Source organism: Anas acuta, chromosome 6 (assembly GCF_963932015.1).
Source record: "Anas acuta chromosome 6, bAnaAcu1.1, whole genome shotgun sequence".
NCBI lineage: Eukaryota > Metazoa > Chordata > Aves > Anseriformes > Anatidae > Anas > Anas acuta.
The window spans coordinates 17548170-17568458 of NC_088984.1; the positions used below are offsets into that span (position 1 = coordinate 17548170).

General features: G+C 36.2%; 1 protein-coding gene and 1 non-coding gene across 9 annotated transcripts in view; both read left to right on the forward strand.

Annotated features, from left to right (window-relative positions):
- Positions 1–20289, forward strand: part of SLC4A10 (solute carrier family 4 member 10) — a 155903-nt gene that overhangs the window by 85581 nt on the left and 50033 nt on the right. For all 8 annotated transcript variants that reach the window (XR_011098126.1, XM_068687692.1, XM_068687695.1 and 5 more), the window contains 2 exons: positions 2148–2308; positions 12460–12648. Coding sequence is in view for 7 of the 8 variants with exons in the window: in XM_068687692.1 (XP_068543793.1) it covers positions 2148–2308; positions 12460–12648 (350 nt within the window). In the remaining variant the exon portion in view is untranslated. The remainder of the gene's footprint in view (positions 1–2147; positions 2309–12459; positions 12649–20289) is intronic.
- On the forward strand, positions 11849–12013 carry LOC137859054 (U1 spliceosomal RNA). Its single transcript, XR_011098134.1, has one exon. It is a non-coding gene; the product is annotated as a U1 spliceosomal RNA (small nuclear RNA).

A 20289-nucleotide genomic window follows, 5' to 3' on the forward strand; every position in this document is an offset into this window, starting at 1 on the left:
CTCATCTCCTCAAATCATGGCTTTGAGTTTGGTAGCAGTGGGGTGTATTAATGTGTGTTTAAAGTAGTGATGTTGCTTTTGAATATCCATGTGAAAAACCTTGTTTGCACATGCATATTATAAACTCAATTTTAATTTCATGGTTCAGCTCTCCGGAGGCAAATTTTTGTGTGTGCTGTGTCCTTCTTGCTGTTTCTCTTGCAGAATGGAAAAGGTAAAGGAGGTAGCCCAGCTATGTTTGGAGAGAGAAAAGAGATTGCAGTGAAGAAAGTGGAGAATAGAAGTCTGATGGAGAGGAGCATCTTATGGGCAAAGCTGAGAGAGACGTGGCAACTGGCCAGTACAGACGAAATGGAGAGAAAAATGTTTAAACATGAAGAGGAGAATACAGCTAGGAACAGGAGATAGGAGATTTTGTAGGAGCAGAGAAGAGGGCAAATGATGTATGCACATGATGGAGAAATGAATCACTTGGAGGCAGCTGGTGGAGTTAGAAGCAGGGGAGCACACGAGCAATGTAGCAACCTGCTGGTGATGAGTGGGTCACAGAAGTGGTAGCTACTTCCAGGTTAGCAACAGAAGGGGAAGATTCTGGTACACAGTGACTGCATGAAGGAAAGTATAATATAAAAATAGGGGTACACAGGCAGATTTTAGAGGTAGGAGCAGAATTAGGTGGGGCAGGAAAGGTAGAGGACAGATGTATCTGCTGTCACCGGGCTGCAGGGATTGGAACACTAGAAATTGCTCTGCTTTAGAGGTCTGAAGGTCTACACTTCCCTGCTGTCTAGAAACAAGTGTGAAGGTACTGTCAAGCTGTGAGACTCTTCTCTAGTTCTCTGCTGCCTGGTCCACATAAAATAAGCAAGTGTTGTTGCTGTTGTCAAATGAAAGAGGCTTCTGCTGTGGCTGCAGCTGTTTAAGCCTTGCCAAGCTGGCAGGCTGCATGGTTCCATACAGCAACATCTGTGTAGGCTTGAAAGACTTAATAACTTTAATTTAAAACAGTTTTGCATATGTCAACCAACTTCTACGGGTTTTGTTTGTTTGTTTAGTGTTCTTTGAATATTTTAAGTGCAATTTTTATCAGTAAACAATTAAAAAAAATACAAGAAAGTTCATTTAGCTGTCTAATAACAAAAGACTGATCTCATTATGTGAGTTTCATGTCTCCTTTAACTTTATTGAAGTCTCTCCAGATTTACACAGAACCTGAGAAGAGGTAAATGAGACTCAAAATAGATATGATGATATTACTGGATTCTAAAGTGCTATTTCAGGTATTCAGGTGGCAGTTTTAACCAAGTAAGGCACATATTTTGGGGCTTGAAAGACACACACACACACAGAATCTCTAGGTTGGAAGAGACCTCAAGATCATCGAGTCCAACCTCTAACCTAACACTAACAGTACCCACTAAACCATATCCCTAAGTTCTACATCTAAACGTCTTTTGAAGACTTCCAGGGATGGTGACTCCACCACCTCCCTGGGCAGCCCATTCCAGTGCCTAACAACCCTTTCAGTAAAGAAATTCTTCCTAACAGTACACAAATGTTTACACTGTTTGTGTTTGTGTATGCATGTACGTGCCTGTGAGGTTTTCATTTTAACTGACTGAACTTTTAAATGAAAAATAGCCTAAATTATGCGTAGTATTTTACTGCCTTTGGCTTAGCGCAGTTAAGTAACTAACAGGCTAACAGTTCTTATCAGTGTCTTTTGTGAAAAGCTTATGGTGGTGATAATAGATTGAGTTTCCATGAAGTGTCAATATGTCAATACACATTACTGTAAATGAACAATATCTCTTTACTCTGTTGTGATTAAATTAGAAACTTTCTTTTTGTGTTTAGTCCCAAGTGGAAACTAAATGGAGAAAGTTCTGTGTTTCTTATGCATAGCTTTTGATTTTTTCTACCAGAAATTCTTGTCCTCTATCCTTTTCATAATTGTTCCATCATAGCATTATAATTTTTTGCTGGAGAATTACTCAAAGGTTTTGTAAAATACAAGAATTCTTTCTTAAAATGCTTCTCTTTTTGTCTCTATGACATGTTTAACAGTGTTCTTACAGTACCCATGGCAGTAATGTATATTACATTTCTTATGCATAGTAGAGTTATAAAATTGATTGTTTGCACAGGTGGTTAAAGTTTGAAGAAGATGTAGAGGATGGTGGAGAGAGGTGGAGCAAACCCTATGTTGCCACACTATCACTTCATAGCTTGTTTGAGCTGAGAAGCTGTATCCTGAATGGCACAGTTTTGTTGGACATGAGAGCTAACTCCATAGAAGAAATTGCAGGTATGTATTGATGCTACATTTAATAGTTATGAAAATTAACCATAAAAGTCAAGTAATATGCTGTTTACAAGAAAGCTTTGGCATAAGCATCAGTTCAGTTTAGAAACCCTGATGGATTAACTTCTTTAGGTGAAGTTGAGTACATATTTTCCAACGAATTTGGCAGGTGTGTTTCTAGAGCTGTTGAGGATAGCAGAAGCAGAATGCAAGCAAACATAATGAATGAGCCTTATATCCCAAAAATATGAGATTGAGATTGGTTGCCATTTTCTGTATTCCTGGTGTTTTCCACAAAACTGTAACTAGTTACTGCAGGGAAGCAGAGAGCTGTGCTATTTTATTATCTGGAATCTCTGATTTTCTGTTTATCTACCTTTAGTAAGGGCTGGTCTTGTACTTCTGATGGTTATTGGACTCCAAATCCTCCAAAACAATAAGGAGGATTATTTTATTTGTATATCTTGCTTTATGTCTGCTTAAAAGTTTTACCTTGCCTTCTACATTACTGTGTTGCACATTTCTGAAAATGGTGCTGTATCTGTAAATCATATATTTGATATTTTATACAAATTATACATTGTATTGGTATTTTAGACAAAAATTTATGGTGTTCTGCATACTAGAAACATTGCTTAAATATCGATCATTATGTAACAGATGTAAAATAGGGAAAAGAGAACATGCACAGAGATACTGTGTGAGTGGTTGTTGGGGCCTTATTGTTGCCTTATTAGAGGCACAAAATAGCATGTTAACTGGAAATATAATTATACCAATAAAAATAGAAACCTTTTAAGGTAAAGTTATGAAAGACAGAGCAAGAAAACTTTAATACTCAAGATTATGAAGACAACTGCATTACTGATGATATGAAAGTCTATGTAGGGGTCAGATAAATTTATTTTAGTTAACTATCAGGTAAGAGAGTTATTGTTCAGTGGGTTATGTTTAACAGTGGATTCAAAAATCATTTAGCTGTTGGTAGCTGCTTTTTGCATTTACCTTTCCTAAATTGTTTCTGTCAAACTGACGCAAAATATTATTAATCCAAATCTGCAGTAATTTGTGTGGGTTTCTGCGCTGTGCTGAGATCTGATTCTGCCATGAATCATAGTCTGAATCAGAGCTTCGTATTTTTTCTTGATGATGATAGAAGCTAAACATGAAGGACAAAAAGCAGCTGATTTGCAAGAACAAAGGTGTTTATCAGTATATGCTGCTTTATTATTTATTAAAAAAATGAAGAAACACTCAGATGTGCTTTTTGATGTTTTTTATTACTGTTTCCTTAAATAGTACACTAAGATTTTCAGGTTTGAGCTGTATGGTTTTAATTCAGAAATCACTCAGCAACTTCCACAGTCAGCTAAGGCAGATCCCTTCCAGAATTGTTGTTATTTAAGTAGATAAAAAGGTAAGGATTATCGCAATAAAAATAACTCCAGCAAACTTCCTTCTCCCTCCCTGTCCTCCAATAGGAAGATACTGCATAGTGAAACCACAATAAATTCATGTTTATAATCTCTTAACCCCTAGTTAGTTGTGCTCATTTAATTTTTATTTATTTGTTTACTTAACGTGTCCAAGAACTCCAGGTTCACATTACTAGTTGTGGTTTGAAACTCACGACAGATCGAAGTTGTCCCTCAGTGTAGAATTTCATGAGTTACTGTAATGATGTTTTGAATCAGTCTTGTTTCTGGGATATCTTGATTTGTTGGTTAGGAAAACTTTGTTGTTATTTTGTTTGTTTGTTTTCTGAGAAGAGGTTTAGAATGACTTTCCTGAATTAGCATGTACCATTTGAACTTTAGAAGTATCTTATGTTGTGGCACGTGTGAGTGTATTTCATTGGTTATTTTATTTGATCTGAGGCACAGGCATGTCTTTCTAATAATTTAATACATGATAGGGTTTACATGTGTCTTTGTCTTTGAGAAAGGATTTTTTTTTTCCCACTGCAGATTCAAAAAGCAATGAGTTTTTGTTGTTGTTTTTTAAGCAACTTTTCAGCAGGTTCTTATTGTGAGTGAGTCATTCTCTAAATTACCCATGTTCCGTCTCAGGTTCCTCTGAAGATATTTCCCTAGAAGTAAAGTTGCTATTCCACTTGCTTTTGTCTATTATTATTTGTATTGCTTTCCTCTTCCTCAGTCATGTTCCTTTGTAATTTGTTACTATAATACTATGTATGCAGTTCCTTCTCTCCAGTGTTCACAAAATGTTAGAAAGACTTTGGTACAAATTAGGCAACACTGGTAGGAGGAATTACTTTAATGGTGGTGGTGGCAGCCATGCCACCAAGAAATGTGTATGTTAGAAATGTGACAATTCCCAATAATGTGATGGTGTGCTCTTTTTCCTTATGAACAACTGCTGGACCTGAGCTGGATCTCTCAGGAAATCCTTTCCTGTCTGTTCTACTCAGCTGTTATTCACTGTCAGTAGTTACAATCTTATGTATTATGTACTATACAATTCAAATGTTTTCACCATGGTGTTGGTGTGTATTTCAGTTGTATATGACAGTCCTGACCATGAGAATTTAAAGAAACTAGCTTCTTGGCTTCAGTTATCAACATTCCACTCCCTAGATTAACTTCAGTTCTTGTGCTTCTGATTAACAGTTCATTACCAGAGTTTTGTTGTTGTTGTTGTTTTAAAAGTAATCTGTTGATAATTTTCTGCATTACTGTATTTTATGATATCTTTTGGGAACAAGTATGTTAGTTGGTCACCTGTACCTTCTTTTGTTTTACTTGCCTTAATACTTTGATTAAGGAAAAATGCATGTTGTGTATTTGTATTTGTCAGTAACATCTTGCTATCTGGGCTACATTCCAATTTCAAATTGTACTGTATCAGTATCAGTCTTTGTATCCTTGAAAGAGTTATACTTAATCTACATTGCTAAATTGAGACAAAGAATTCCTATTTGTTTTAGTCAAGGCTTTTAATCTATAAACACTTACTAAAGCATTAAACCCCCAGCACTTAGCCCTTGAAAGTTTCTTTTATTAAAGTCTGTGTTTTAAGACCTTAATGGGCTTGTGGTAAAATCTACAGATGAAAAACATCTTTTATACTGTTTGTATGGCTTTCAGAACATTTTGTATTTCATCCCTGGAAACTTTGATAGTTCTGCGTAAGGATATTTTGGCACCAACGACGTGGTGAAAATTTTTAAATCATCCTGTCTTCCAGCTTGTCCATTCTTGATTAGATTCTTTTTCATTCCAACTCTTATTAAAAAATGACTTGATCTACAAGACTGTAAATTTCTTTGGACAGACACCCAATTTTCTGTGTTGATAGAGAGCTTATTCATACCTATGACGCTAAATTTACAGACAATAGCTTATTGTAGTAGAGACTCCTGAGATGAATTTCCAACATTGTCATCAAACAGGGAAACAGCATGACCATTTCTGACATTTCTCAACTTGTTCTTAAATTTTATGTGACAGTCTTTATTTTTTCTTTGTAAACAGCTCAATTCCCCTGCAGAACCTCCTAAAAGTGCATTTTTATTAAATGTATATTAGGTTGTATTTATTACTGTTCTTAATAACCGACTCTTTTTTCATATGTCTTTGCAGTGGCTCCTGTATCAGTAGCACTGCAAACACAAGGAATTCCTTTGAACATTTGATGTAGTAATATTTTATCGATCACTTCTGTATAGAACATATGCTAAAAGGAAGTCTGAAAAATCTATGTAATCAAAACAATTTATTTTGGAACTTGTCTCTTGAGGAGGTATTTGCCAGAATCTGGCTGCACCATTAGAGAGCAGCTTCTCTGTGTTGTTCAAGTTGGCAGATGAAAATGTTCTCTTTTGATATTTTCATTTAGTTCCTTTGAAACCATGTAGATTCTCAGATTACCATCTGTTTTTTTTTGATTGTAACCACTGAATGAACCCAAAAGGTTCTTCCACTTAACATATGATGCCATTTTGTTTCGTTTGGTTCAAAAACTGTTTGGTCCAGCCTTTAATGGCAATACATTCTCTAAAATATGAATCACAGATCTCGCGTTTTCTTCTAATTGTGCAGAGTGTACTATGAACAAATGTGAAACCTTGTAAAATACAAACTGTGGCCTCAGAGTTGCATGGTGGTGCTTTGGTGACTTGCATATATTTGAAATATTAGCTAGTCCTATTTATTAATGAAAAAACGGACATTTAAAAAAATAAATATTTTCATGCTTCCCAATCCAGATCTGACTGTTTTTTTCCCAAGCAGTCTTTTGTTTGCTCCTCATGACTGAATTTTCAATCTGTGTAACAGCTTAATCTTGTGATTGAGGTCACTGGACTCTGTGCTCAACAACCCAGGGCATTACATCCCAAGTGTGCATCTTCATTGATTTCGGTAATATCACGTTAAGCTTTCAATCTGAAAAAGTCGTCTTTTGTCTTTGTTTGCTTTAAGCTATATTACTCCATCATAGTGATGTATTTAATACTTAAACTGGCTCCAGTTTAGATTCTATTTCACTGTTTTCATTTGTTTCAGCTGTAACACTCATGCTTTATTATGTTTCTGACAGTGCTTTTATGGTAAACTTAGCTTTTATTGCAAACACAATAACAAAGCAGAGGATTGCCTGTGAGCAGTCTGTTTCTTTCAGTTTGACCCTCCACCTCTCTTTTGTTGAGCTTTCACCTTCTCACTTTACACAGGTGTTTGTGTTTGCTTTATTTACAGTTTACCATGTTGTGATTACCTCTACAGAGAAACCTTTGTCAGGTTTTATTCCTTTGTCTGTGGGTGAACTGTAAAGCTCTTACCAACATCTAAGTTGCATGGCTTTTTTTTTTTTGTGTTTTCCCATGTTAACCGCAAATGTGGGAATGTTTCACAAGTCAATTTCATTTTTCATTGTGTGTATAGACAGAACCAATGTCACTCATGACTCACGCTCTACACAAAGATGCAAAATATCTTGTTTTACGAGGCTTCCATTGTTCTTTTGGTAGCATCCATTGTGTTAGGATAGTTCTGGGTTACAGCAGTGCTTGCTCTCTAAGATGCGAGTCGGGAATATTAGCCTAGTCTACTGTTTACAGTTTTGTGAACATGCTAGCCTTTGTTCTTCAGTAAAATTGCAGACTCTTTGTTTGAAAAGCAGACATTTTTCACTGTCTGTGTAACTTTTCAAGTAGTTGAGTTGAGAAGTTGAACAAAGTACATGTAATTTCAGGTAGAGTTGAAAATAGAACCTGGCACTCAGTGCACTGGAACATGCTGCTTCCTTAGCTGAACAGGTTAAATGCACTGGCTTAGATAGCTCACATCTAATCACCCTTGTAAACACCAGAACCAAGAATCCCAATTGTTAGTTTTCTATTGCTCCTAGAGCCTAACTCACTAGGTAAACATATGTATTAGGTTGCAGGTTAGTATAAAAACCAGCATTTCAGCTTCATGTCCTGCATAAAACACTGCTTTATGGTTGCTTGTGTTTCCTCTCCCCTGTCTATAAGGGAAAGAACAACTGAAAAAAAAACCTTGGATTTTAAATTAGGTTTTGTAGTCAGCTGTCACTGCAGTCATGACGCACAGAAAAGCCCATGTGTACTATTCTTTTATCATTAATCTCTCATTTTGTCCTGCAATTGCAGTTATAAAATTTGGAAGATTGAGAGGTGTAAATACCAGTAACCTCACTGGAGAATGTTGAGTTCAGTTTCTCCTGCTGTAAACTGTGAATGCCAACCTATATCAGGAGAATATCAGGATATATCGGGCCCATGAATTCTGAACTTGTATTTTCTCTGGTATACAGCTCAAAAGTAAGAGCTCCAGATCTTGTTTATTTACTCGCCACTGCAGAAAACAGGCCCAGTTTAGCTTATCTGTCTGTCAGATGCTACTTGTAACTTTGCTACTTGTAACAAAATACCTCAGAGGTATTTTGTTACAAATGCAATACTCCTTATATAAATTTATTGTGTTTCACCTCAGAGTTCCCTGTAGTATATGCACGATGTGATGGACATGCTGTGAACCTTGAGCAGCAGGGAGAGAGGTGTCACTTGAGCGTTCTCTTAACTTCTCTTATTTGTTTGGACCTGGGATGGTTCCACATGAATCTGGCTGTGTGTCTCTGTACAGCACCCATAATGAAACTGTGGTATGTACTAGTCATCTCCACAGTGAGTGAAAGAAGCCAACCTACTTTTACATCCTAGCTGACCCTAGGGGTGGGGTAGATATGGTTTGCTGTGCTGAGGTTACAGACGTGAGCCACGCTGTATTTGAACTAATTTGAAGTGTCTGCACCCCTGATGCATTAATTTGCAGTCTGGGTAAATTGTTCACGGATGATGAGGAGTTACATTTGAGTTAGAAAAATATGTTGTTTAGGTGCTCACATTAAGTACTCACATTTGCTTTCAAAATCAATTTTCAGATGGGTACGTTTTATGTAAATAATGTATTGTAATGGAGTCTGAATGGAGAAAGCATTTTTGAAATTACATGAAACCTCAAGTTCCTTTGAATCTTTTTAAGTGACTAGGGCAGGAAGAGTATCTGTCTTTAAAAGCCTAAGAAATATATATCACAGTCCCTTATAAGTCCAGATTCCTTACTGAAGAAAAATTCTGTTTTAGTGTTCCTAATGTCAGAAGAAATTGTATGATAGGAGCAATTAGGTTGGGTAAAGCTATATTGCTGGATATTCCACACATTGTCATGTTGAAAGTTGCTTATGGTTGTGAAACAACCTTGAAAAACATTATGGTGATCTGTATCCCTGGATAGAAGGGCTCACCAAGATTTTTTCTCGTGAATGTTCTTTTAAATTAAAAGAAAAAAATGCCCATACCTTGTTGCTCAGCACAGAAACCCTGGAGAGTCTTTGCTGTTACATAAGTATATAGCTGAGATACATTGCTGCAAAGCTATAGGTCTGTTCTCTTTTCTCTCTCTCTCTCTCTCTTTTTTTTTTTTTTTTTTTTGTTATATGAGAAATGGTCATGTGCTCTAGATACAAAAGTGCAAAACCACAACTTTGGAAAGCAGGGGAATTAGTAATAGATGCTAGGAATTAGTGTCTATTTTGAAAATGAAATGTTAAAAACATTCTTTTTTAACATTTACTCTCAGATCTTAAACTTTGTGGCCCGTGTTTTCAAGCTTAGCTTTGTATTCGAGAGAGTTATCATTGACATTGCAGAGGCTAGGGTTTTTAAAGGATATATTGAAAAACTTGTGAAGAAACTGAAGTGAAATCCTATAATGGTAGGTGTTAATGGAGTCAGTCTTCTTATTACTATTTGAATCTGTTCAAGTTAAAATACAGCAATCTGGCAATAATTTACACTAAAACTATAGCTGCTATTGCAAATAGATTTGTATTTAAAGGAAAAACAACTTGGGAGTATCAAGGTAAGAAAAGTAGCCTTCACTGTTCCCAATTCTGAATTCATCTCCCATTTTTTGCATGTGTCAGACATGCTATAGTAAAGGGGAAGTTGTGAAAAAAAAAAAAAAAAAAAAAAAAGAAAACTTGAGGTAAGCCACTTTCTTCTCAGTTTGGAAGGAAATACAAGTTGTTAGTCACCACACTGGCATACAACACTACCTCCCTCCATGGTTTGTGTGGCTGTTAGTGAGTCTGGCAGAGCATCCACGCAAGGAAGAGGAGAGTGATTTTCTTTTTCCTGGCATTTTCTCTCCTCAAGTGGCAAATCTTATATAGTGACATCATCCTCAGAAATTAATATATATCAATATTTAATATGGAAAATACTGCAATTCCAGGAATGACACAATACAAGTGGAGTTCCACTGATCTGTAAGAACGATGATGACCACAACCGTAAATTTGACTGTTCTAGAGAAGTCCTTTTTTTCAGCTCTTCCTTTTGATTTCTGTTTTAGAGCAACTCAAAGAAGGTAATACTTGTTTATGCATCTTTTTACAATTTGTATTTTGGTCAGCAGAATTAAAAAGGATCTTTTCAATTGTGCTTTAGCATTTATGCCCTAAGTTATATGATTATTACTTACTTTTTTTCCTGTGAAGATGGCCTAGCTCTCACATTACAGAAATTACTGGCCTGTTTTGGGAAGTGTGATATGCCAGTTCGTGTACTATGCCTGTCTAAAAGGGAAGATATTCTTAACTTCAAGGCAGAGGCTGTTTCCCAAAAAGTCATAAAGTTGAGCAAGAAAATGGATACCTTTCTTGGAGATGGTGCTTTTTTTCTTGTGTTGCAAATCTGTCCTTATTCTTGCCTCCTTCTGCAAAAAAAACCACTACTGAAGGCATTCTCTTGAACTCATGTTACCTTCTCTTTTGCCTGTCACTCTCTTGTTATTGTAGTTTTCTCTCTTTTCTGTGGCAGTCTAGAGTAATGGTAAAAATGTGTTTGTCTTGTCTGGGGGTGCAGAGATACCTGACCTGGTGGCATTTGAGTTAACCCTGGAGATAAAAGTTACCTTTAGAGACAGGTGAAGCACTCCAAAAATAAGCTGTATTAGTTTAGGCACAGCACCAGGCAGTGTTACTTCTGGGCATGAGCTGCTTGGTGAGCACAGTTGCTAACACTGGGCAGAATGTAATTGCTGGAGAGGGTCAGAGGCAATGTTGGAAAGCTCTGCACTGCTCTACATGGTGACATGCAGATACATCTCTCATGTTTGCATCTGTTGACAGCTGTATTTGTCTATGGACCTAGTCACGTCTTTTTGTGTGTTGTCATAGAGCTGTTGGTAGCCCCTTCATGTTAAGTGAAACGTGCAGTTAGAGTTCAGTTCTTAAAGTAGCAATGTGTGACACGTTGGATTGTTATGGGGATACTGAGAACTTCAGAAAAATGGTTGTTGGTTTTTTTTTTTTTTTAATGTGTATACAGGGGGTAGTTGTTTTAGCAATTAAACTCTGCATTTAACTAGTATAATTATTTAATGCTTTATATTCTCAATTGTGCTCTTGGCAATTATCAGAGACCTGACATTATTTCTCTAGTGATGGTGCATCTGTGTTTTATTTTTTCTGTTCTGCTTGCTTTGCCACTGATTTTACTGGTAGATATGAATCTGACTCCAGCACAGAATCATGAGCTCTCTGAATTTTCAGTACAAGAAGTTTTTGACTCAGCTTTATTTTATCACTGTTTTTGTGCAGCACAGTTTATTCTAATGAATGTGCAAGGACATTGTGTACTTCAATGCTGTTTTACTTGCTTTGATACAGATTTTTCTTTTTTTCCCTTTCCTTCTGTTAAGCATTATTACTAATTGCTAATAGAATTTCCCAAAACAATGATAAAATGGCCCTACAAAATTCTCAACAATTCTTTCCTATTCAAAGTGTGTAATGCATATTTATCAGGAGTTTTGAATGTGAATATGTTAATATTTTCTGTCAGTGGACTGCAAAAATGACTGATTATTTTAGCAGCAGAATCAGCTTGACTGACACATCCATGTAATGATTCTCTTGCATGAACATAGGCATCGGGCAGTAGAAAGAGATCCTATTAGTTATTTCCCAGTAATGCTTCAAATTTTCCCATATCATCTTACCTCAGGGGAGATACCATGATCAGGCAGGTGGTTTTCCCAGAGCGAGGCTCATTCCCTGCACTCTGGGTGTGCTGAGCCCTGCGATTTCCCCAAATGCGGGAATCTTGACTGCATATATATTTTTTAATTGTATTGAAAGTTCTGTAACTGAACAGAACTAGACTGTAATCTTCTGTGGTAAGTATAAAAGGAACCAAAAAGTTTTCTCCTCACAGTAAGCCGGTCCTTTGTAGCACATAAGGTATTGGTTGTGGGGGTGGTGGAGAGGCACTTTATATACATCATAACCTTGGGTTTAAATACATTGTCTATGGGAATGCTTATAACTCTTCAGAGTTATATAGGTGACCTTAGTATGGGAACGACATAACTTGCAAGGAATTGACTTTGTTACATCAATACCATCATTTATTTATCTATTCATTAATTTATGGGAGTGGAACACTTCTAGATAAAACTTACCATGCTTTAATACTTGTCACATTAAACAAACAGATACCTTTCACTGGTAATCCCATAGGGCAATTATTGTTATTGCAACATCTTTAAGCAAAGTTTTTCTTCTTTCCCCTCTCTTATTATGTTTATGTATTTATTGTTCAGATATGATTCTGGATCAGCAGGTGGGCTCTGGGCAGCTCAGTGAGGATGTTCGTCACAGAGTGCACGAGGCGTTACTGAAACAGCATCACCATCAGAACCAGAAGAAACTGAGCAACAGGATCCCAATTGTGAGATCCTTTGCTGATATTGGAAAGAAGCAGTCTGAGCCACATTCCATGGATAAAAACGGTAATGCGTTGCTTTATTTTGCATTTTGAGCTTTTGATAATATTTGTCTGCCCAGTGTTGTATGTGCTTTGTACCCACAGCTTGAACTCAAAGTGATTATACTCTGAAAAGTTCTTGTGTAAAAACAGTACCTTTTATGTGAGAGAGTGGTTCCTCGTGCATTCAGTAACATGCTTGTTTAAGTTTGAAATTCAGGAATCTGGAACAACTCAGTGCTGTGCAATATGTCCAGGTGAACTAGTTTGGTTTTGGAAGCAGGATAGCTCTGTAAATGTGGCATTCTGTCCTATACAATTGGCATAATACATTGTCCCTAGTGCAGTACCCCTCAACTACATGCATGGTGTTTTAGGCAGAGTGTTGGAGATTTTGCAGTTGAGTTCACAGGGTTAAAATGAGAAAAACATTCTCAAGGCAACACCGTTGGAGAGAAAACACAAGAACTGTTCATTATTCTTTGAGAAAATCACTTTTTAGCAAATGATATTTATGAAAATGCAAGAGCAAGTCTGCAGAGTTGTTCTGCAGTAAAATATTGGCTTAACTTTTTTTTCTTGCTTGCTTTTATAGAAGCCATTATATGCGATACTGTTATTATTGGTAATCATAGTGAAAGATCTTTTCTTATTCCTCTTTCTTATTAACATGAACACACGCATGTGTAATGAAACTCACAGCAAAATTTTGGGTATATGTACAGTTAATTCACTAGAATTATGTACTGCAGAATTACTGGGCCTCCACGCACAGTGCTATTACAACACCCACAACATTTTTGTCTGAGCACCACTGGACTGAGTGACTCTTATTCCAGAAATGCCTTAGCTTTAGAGAAATCTCAATCCGTTCTGCTGTGTCGCTGTTCAGTGCTGTATTGAGCTCACCTGTCACCTGGAGAAGCGGAGAGTGAGAAAACAGCCACAGATACAGGTGCTGCAAGAGGCACCTATATGTTGTGAGGCATAGGACAGGAAGGGGGAGTGAGAAAGCCATAGCGAGGTTTGATCTGGAAACACGAGGCTATCGACACAAAGATTATCTTTGTTTTCAAGGAAGGATCATTTATTTCAACCATTGCTGTTTAAAGTTTTAATAGGTACTTCTAAATCTAGCTGCCTGGGAGAGACTGTCAGATCTAAAAGGCAATATACAATCTCATATGAAGATTATATAAAGTAGAAATATATTTATCGTGCCACAATAACATTTTAAGAGTAAGGAAAAACTAATGTATGTGAAGATGTGATTATTTGTATAGATACACAGAAGTAGTAAAACTAAGTTGGATGCTTGTCTGTCCTTTTTAAGGAAACTTTTCTGTTGGTTTTGTGCAAATTTTGCTGATGGCCTTGAACAGATATTCTAGAGTAACTTTTAAGAAAGCTGATGCTATAATGTTCCTATTCCTCAGTTTCCATGGGAGGAAAGACAGATGCTTGCACTTCTTAAGCTTTTTACAATAGGTCTTACGTAACAAATAGGTCTGCTTAAAAAGGCCCCTCAGGACAAGCTGTGAAAATATAAGATCAATTTCAGTAACCTTCTCTGTATGTTAATAGAACTGATGGATTAGTTCACTCCAGAAACATCTCACTTTCTTCTAGGTTTCTTGTGGGAACCTTCATATCTCTAATTCTCAAAGAAATAGATTCCAATCAGGACAGCATATTGAAAATGCTAGTTTCATATACCCAGTGGTTAAGTGATTCTTTAAGTTGGGGCGTGCATTCTTAAAGGTTTCCATCTGTCTGTGCTTATTTTGCAAGAAGAAAAACTACTGAATTCCAGTTCATCTGCTTTTGTAGAGGTGCCTCAGAGCACTCTAACCCCTCGTTTAAAAAATCACCCAATCACTTCCATTATATTATTTAAATTAAGTTAAATGTACTGTAAACAGTAAAAATCTAAACAGTTGTAGGAACATTTATGGAAAAGTAAATCAGCTTCTTAGCTAAATTGCAGTGAAACTTTCCAAAAACTGTCTTTTTGGACACAGATATCTTCTAATCAGTTTGAAGCACTGCTCTTCTACTTGCATTCCATAAGTGTTAATGCACATTTGGCAGTCTCCTGTACTGACCTCTTCAAAATAGATGATGGCCCTATGATAAAGCAAAGAAGGGTTGTTTTATTTTAAGTTTCTATCTTACCATCCATTACCCTGTTACATTAAAAGGTTTGAATCTTATTTTATTACCCGAATTCTACTAAAATTAGTATTAGCTTTAGAAGAGGAAAATTCCATCTATATTTTTGGTTTTCAAAAGAAACATATTTTTCGTTTTTTCACTTCAAGTCACCAGCCAATCAGCATCCCATGGGCTTAAGAGGCAACTGTTATCCCAGCACTCCAGGATTAAAGGAGTGGGGACTGCTGCCTCTTCTAGCATAGCCCTAGTTACTTCTTTACCCTGGCTAGCATACATGGCATGTAAATTATGCAGGAATCTATGCTGAGATGCTCAACTCTTTGGAACTCTGCTGTCCTTAGAAACTTGGTCAGGGGCAGGAGAGAGTTTTCTGATAATTTTTTCCTGGCATTGCCCCATGATCCAAATGCTTGAGTTCCACTACAGTGTTACGCTCACTGCAGCTATATGTTTCTTTTTTGATTGTCATGAAGCATGCGTACAAGCTTCTCTTCATAACACAAAGATGTGTTGTTAATATAAAGTTTTGAATTAGGTGAAGGGGTGTGTAAAAGAAAGCAAAATAGAGAGTTAAAACCTGATATTATCATCAGGAGTGTGTTGTGAGACACATCATTGTTCCTTGAAGACTAACTGGTAAAGTACAACTGAAGTGTTGTTTTAGCTTGCTAGTTACCCATTTGTGCACAAACATGGTATAGAATATATGAACAAAAATATTCCATGTATTGTCAACAGTAGCAGTGGTGTTCTCTCTTTTTAGTACTAAAGATGTATTAAAATAGTAAAATATTTTATTTTTACTTTTTTTTTTTTTTTTTTTTTTTTTTTTGGATGGGAAGCTTAATTCATAGAAAACTGTAGGGAGAAAAATAAGCAATCTTAAATACTACTGATGAACGTACAGTCCAGAGATACATGCACCTTTAGGAAGGTGAATGATGCAGGGGAAGTTAGAGAATTTTTCTGGCTATAAGAAAATTCTTAATCTGGTTGAATTTGGGTTTAGTGAAGGCAGTGTGACTGATAAAAATCAGTGGTCAAAACAAAAAGTGATCTGTAGTTCATGACATAGGTTGTTCAGAGGAGTAAGTCCCTGCCATCTAGGCTGTGAGGTACATACAGTGGAGGATGTAAAACCCCTTTTTTTGTCCAAGTTCTTGACTATGCTAGTTTACTGGTGTCTCCAATTCCAGATATTTAAGAATAAAGTCTGAAAATGAAGACGTAAACTTGAATTCCATATATGGCTGTGCTGCTGACAGGCCCTTGTGATATCTTTGTTGGAAGATAGTTGTACATATGTTCTCCCTCCATTTTTTCTTTGTTTAAGAGTCTGTCAGGCCATCTAATTAATTTGCTTTGTATTTAGTAGTATTATCTTTTGTTTACAATGGCTTTTCTTCACATCCTCTGCAGGGCTAAGATGTCAGGGTGCTATGGATTTACCATGCATTTTTAATGCTGCCATGCTGTGTTTAACTTTCACTTTTCATTAAGCATCAAAACTGTGAGAATTAAAAGCCTGCTTTTGATGTTCCAATAAAAAGCGACAGTCAAATTTGGCATAAGAGCAGCAAAAATGATTTATTTTTTTAATCCAATTTGACACCAAATGCCCAAAATTATTAGCTATGAGGGTAGCAATAATTTTAGCATAAATGCTCTAAAAGGCAGGTAAAAAATAGGAATCTTTGCCATTAGTAAATCAACTTTAGAAAGTTTGGTTTGGAGAGCAATTTAACTTCTTTTATTGAGATTAATAAGTTTTTCACTCTGATATCTCAGAACTGTGTCTGAGTTCCCACGACATGGTCTTAGAAGTCAAAAGAATTGCAAATACACAACACCTTTCTATTGTTACAGGAATGCTAAAATAATTTTGTAAGCCTCTCCACTTCTATAAAGCATTCTTTAATTCAGAATTTAAGTGTATGAAGCACAGGAAAGTAGTGGATTTGATGATAATGAAGTTATGAAAAGAAGTTTTCATGGTATAATTTTTTTTGACTAGCTATTTCACTTTTATTATAGGCTTCAGAGTGCGTGCGTGTGTGTGTGTGTATATGTAATGGAATCTAGCAGACCTTTGCCGATTAAATTTGAAGAGGAAGGAACTAGGGGAGTGGTGCATGTCAGGATTAACGACTTCCAAATTGTATGTCCATGCACGCTGTTGAAGTGTTCTTTACCCATAATAATGTGATCTTGTGCATGTTTTCTGTTCCGTTTCTGTATGCCATTTATAACTGCTGCTTCTCCCTTGGCATCTGAACACATTTTATTAATGTAAAAATTGCATTATACCATGCATTATATTTGATTTTGACAAATTTTGGAATTCTAAGGGGATGTTTATTCAAATGCCAAAGAACCTGAAGAAATCAATGGCATATTAAATTAGGGATCTTCATTGTTAATGGAATGAGCTGCTGGAGCAGTTTATTTCGACAGGTTCTCTTTCAAGCATTTTTCTAGTTACTTCAGTTAGTATGATTGGCCAGTTTGGACTTCTTCATTGTTTTATGGAAATATGAGCGCTTGCAGAGTTGTTTAAGACTATGCTTGGGCATCTAATTGAGGACAGCATGTTTTGGTATCCCAATTAAATCTAAATTACCAGTTCTCTGATGGCTTTTGTTACTTTCCTCAGTTTCCTAATCTCTCCTAATCATCAGTCCAAGCACTATTGGCATAACTCAGTGCCATCTTACAGCATGTGAAGTTCAGATGATGTCAATACTACCATATGGAGACAGATGGACAGTACTTGGAGCCCCATGAAAAGGGGAGGGAGGCATTCCTAGGTATGTGACCGGGTTCCTTTGTTTTGGGAATAGGTCGCAGTGAATGCCATATGTATTCCCAAGTTCTCTGCCAGTGGTGATTTTGGATCAGGTGAATTGCTCCTGCTTTCCTTGCAGGGAAGCCAAGCCCAATGATGGTTCTAGTTTAAACTAATACTTTATATTCTTTTCAAATGTATGCATTTTAATCAAAATGTATTTTCCACAGGTTACTTACTATATTACTAAAATATAACTTATATTTAAAAACATTTTCATTTGATAATTATCCTTTCTCCACATTTCCTTGTACCCATGATAAAATGTATAATCTGTATGTATAAAACTGTATCATTCATCTTTGTATTTCTTTATTTTGCTCTGTCTTTGTTGTGTCTGTCTCTAACAGGCTCATCTCATCTCTGTATCTTCCTCATCTCCTATCCTTTGGGTTCTGTAAACTCCCTGAAGGTTTGGAGGTAGTATAAATACCTATTCTTGCTTGGGCTTCAGATCATTTCAAATGTACACCCATGTCTTCATCTCAGTTTCCTGACAGCATGCAACTTCTTGCTATAGTGATTAAAATACACTTCAGGCCTTTGTCAGCAGCTGTGGCACATTTATGAGAAGCTTGTGTGGAATAATGTTGTTTTTGGGGGAAAAAGTAATTTTTGATGCTATTTCTTTGTAAATCCATTTTCTTGCATCAATTTGTAAAATTGCAAATCATAGCATTTTAGTTAAAACTGCATGACTCCGTGTGAATTATGTTAGAGGGTTGAGGCCTACCATTAGAAAAATGGGTTAAGTGACTTCTTCCATATCCTCTTTTATTATGTATCATTAGCAAACACCAAATCCTGCTTGCAGTTATATGGGTACAGTGGGAGTGAGATCTCCCATTGTGAGATCTCCATTGATTTAAAATATTATCTATCAAGATACCTAAAAATATGTATACAATTCAGGGTGCAAAGATGGTGTCACTGCTCTGTTATATCAGAATTTTAATATGTACTTAGGAGAACTTAGTGCTTTTCATTCATTGCTTTTTGGCCTAGGTGGACAATGAGTCCATTTAGATTTGGCAAGTTGGTTACCAATTACAGTGAAAAGCCTGAAGGCTATGATAGTTGGCTTGCAAATCAGACTTTTTTTTATTCTGAGTGGGAAATATATATATATGCTTTAGAAAATGTAAACTAATTTTTTCTGCCTAAAATTCCTTTGATGTGTTAGTTGCATCCAATTTGTATTAACTGTGATTTTGTCTGAATAACGCTGTTCTTCGTTTTTGTCCTTGGCATTCTAGAGACCTCTTGGATATTGATTAGTAAATAAATGTCTGAAGCCTTCAATTTTAGGGACTAAAAGTATGTTGTATGTGAAACTAATTTACTAGTATTGATTTATTTTTTTTAATTTGATAAGACTAATGGTCTCAAAATGTTCAGTTCTGTATCTGCAAATGCAAACTTCAATTAGTGTAACAAATATGGACCTGATGGATTTTACATGGCTTGGCTTTGCATGACATAATTGTTTTGTGTGAATTTTTCCTCTATTCGAAGCTCTGGCAATTTCACATTATCTGAAAAAAAATAATCACTTTTTATGTATAACAATTTAGAAGATAATTTTGAAAACTTTTATAAATTGTGTTGATATTAGCTTTTTATACATAGATAAGCCTTAACATCCATTTTAGCATGGTTTTATCTGTTAGGTATTAAGTTCCTTTGTATGTAGGCTGGGTATTTCAATGATACCACACTGTAGATTAGTACTTAAAAAAATCCTAATGGCTCTCTGATGACATCTCAAAGAAGGCAGCTTTTCAGATGCTTTATGTAGATTGACCTCAGGATAAATAAAGGCTTTTAAACTTTAGATTTTATAAGGACTTCTGTAAGACTTGGATTTAGTGTAGCTGTATTTAAGAAACAATTTGATGCAGTGGTGACTGCTAAGGTTTTGGTGGAAGTCAGAGAGGAAATGCATATTGCTTGCTCTTTTTGGTCAATGTGTAGCATGGCAGTTCCCCTTTTCATTCACACAGCTCTTTAATTGGTTGGTGTTTCATGGAACTACCATGATGCCAATAACCATGTCCTTCATTCAGAAAAAACAATCAGCTGCTGAAATTGAAATACACCTGAGGATAAAGCACATACATACTTTCCAACATGCATTTGAAAGCTGAATAATAAATGGAAAACCAGTGTAGCATGGTGATGCACGTGGTTTCCGTCAGTACTTCTGGTCCTACCCCACAGAGAATTTCTCATGTGCTTAAGAGTATTCACCTCAAAAGTCTCCTCTAACATGAAATTATACACAAAATTAAGTTCAAGCCATCTTTGTAGCTCTGGAGTACAGGAAGCTACCAAATGTGAAAACGAGTAGTCTCAAAGTCTTTCTGCAAGGGGGAGGACCACCATGGCACAGCATCTAACTGTTTGAAGTGCAAAATATATGGCCATATAATAAACTAAACGTGTGTACAAGTAAAAATCTCTCCAGAAAAGCAGTTGCTTTCTGCCTTTCCTTTTCTGTTGGAGGGCTGCACAAAGACCAAGTTGCTGATTCTCATTTTGCAGACTGTATTGTTGCACTATGAACACGTGTTCCTGCAGCGTGTTTGATAAACTTAAAAAAAATTCCTATAGATAGTAAAAAGAGAAATTAACTATCTTCTCTAC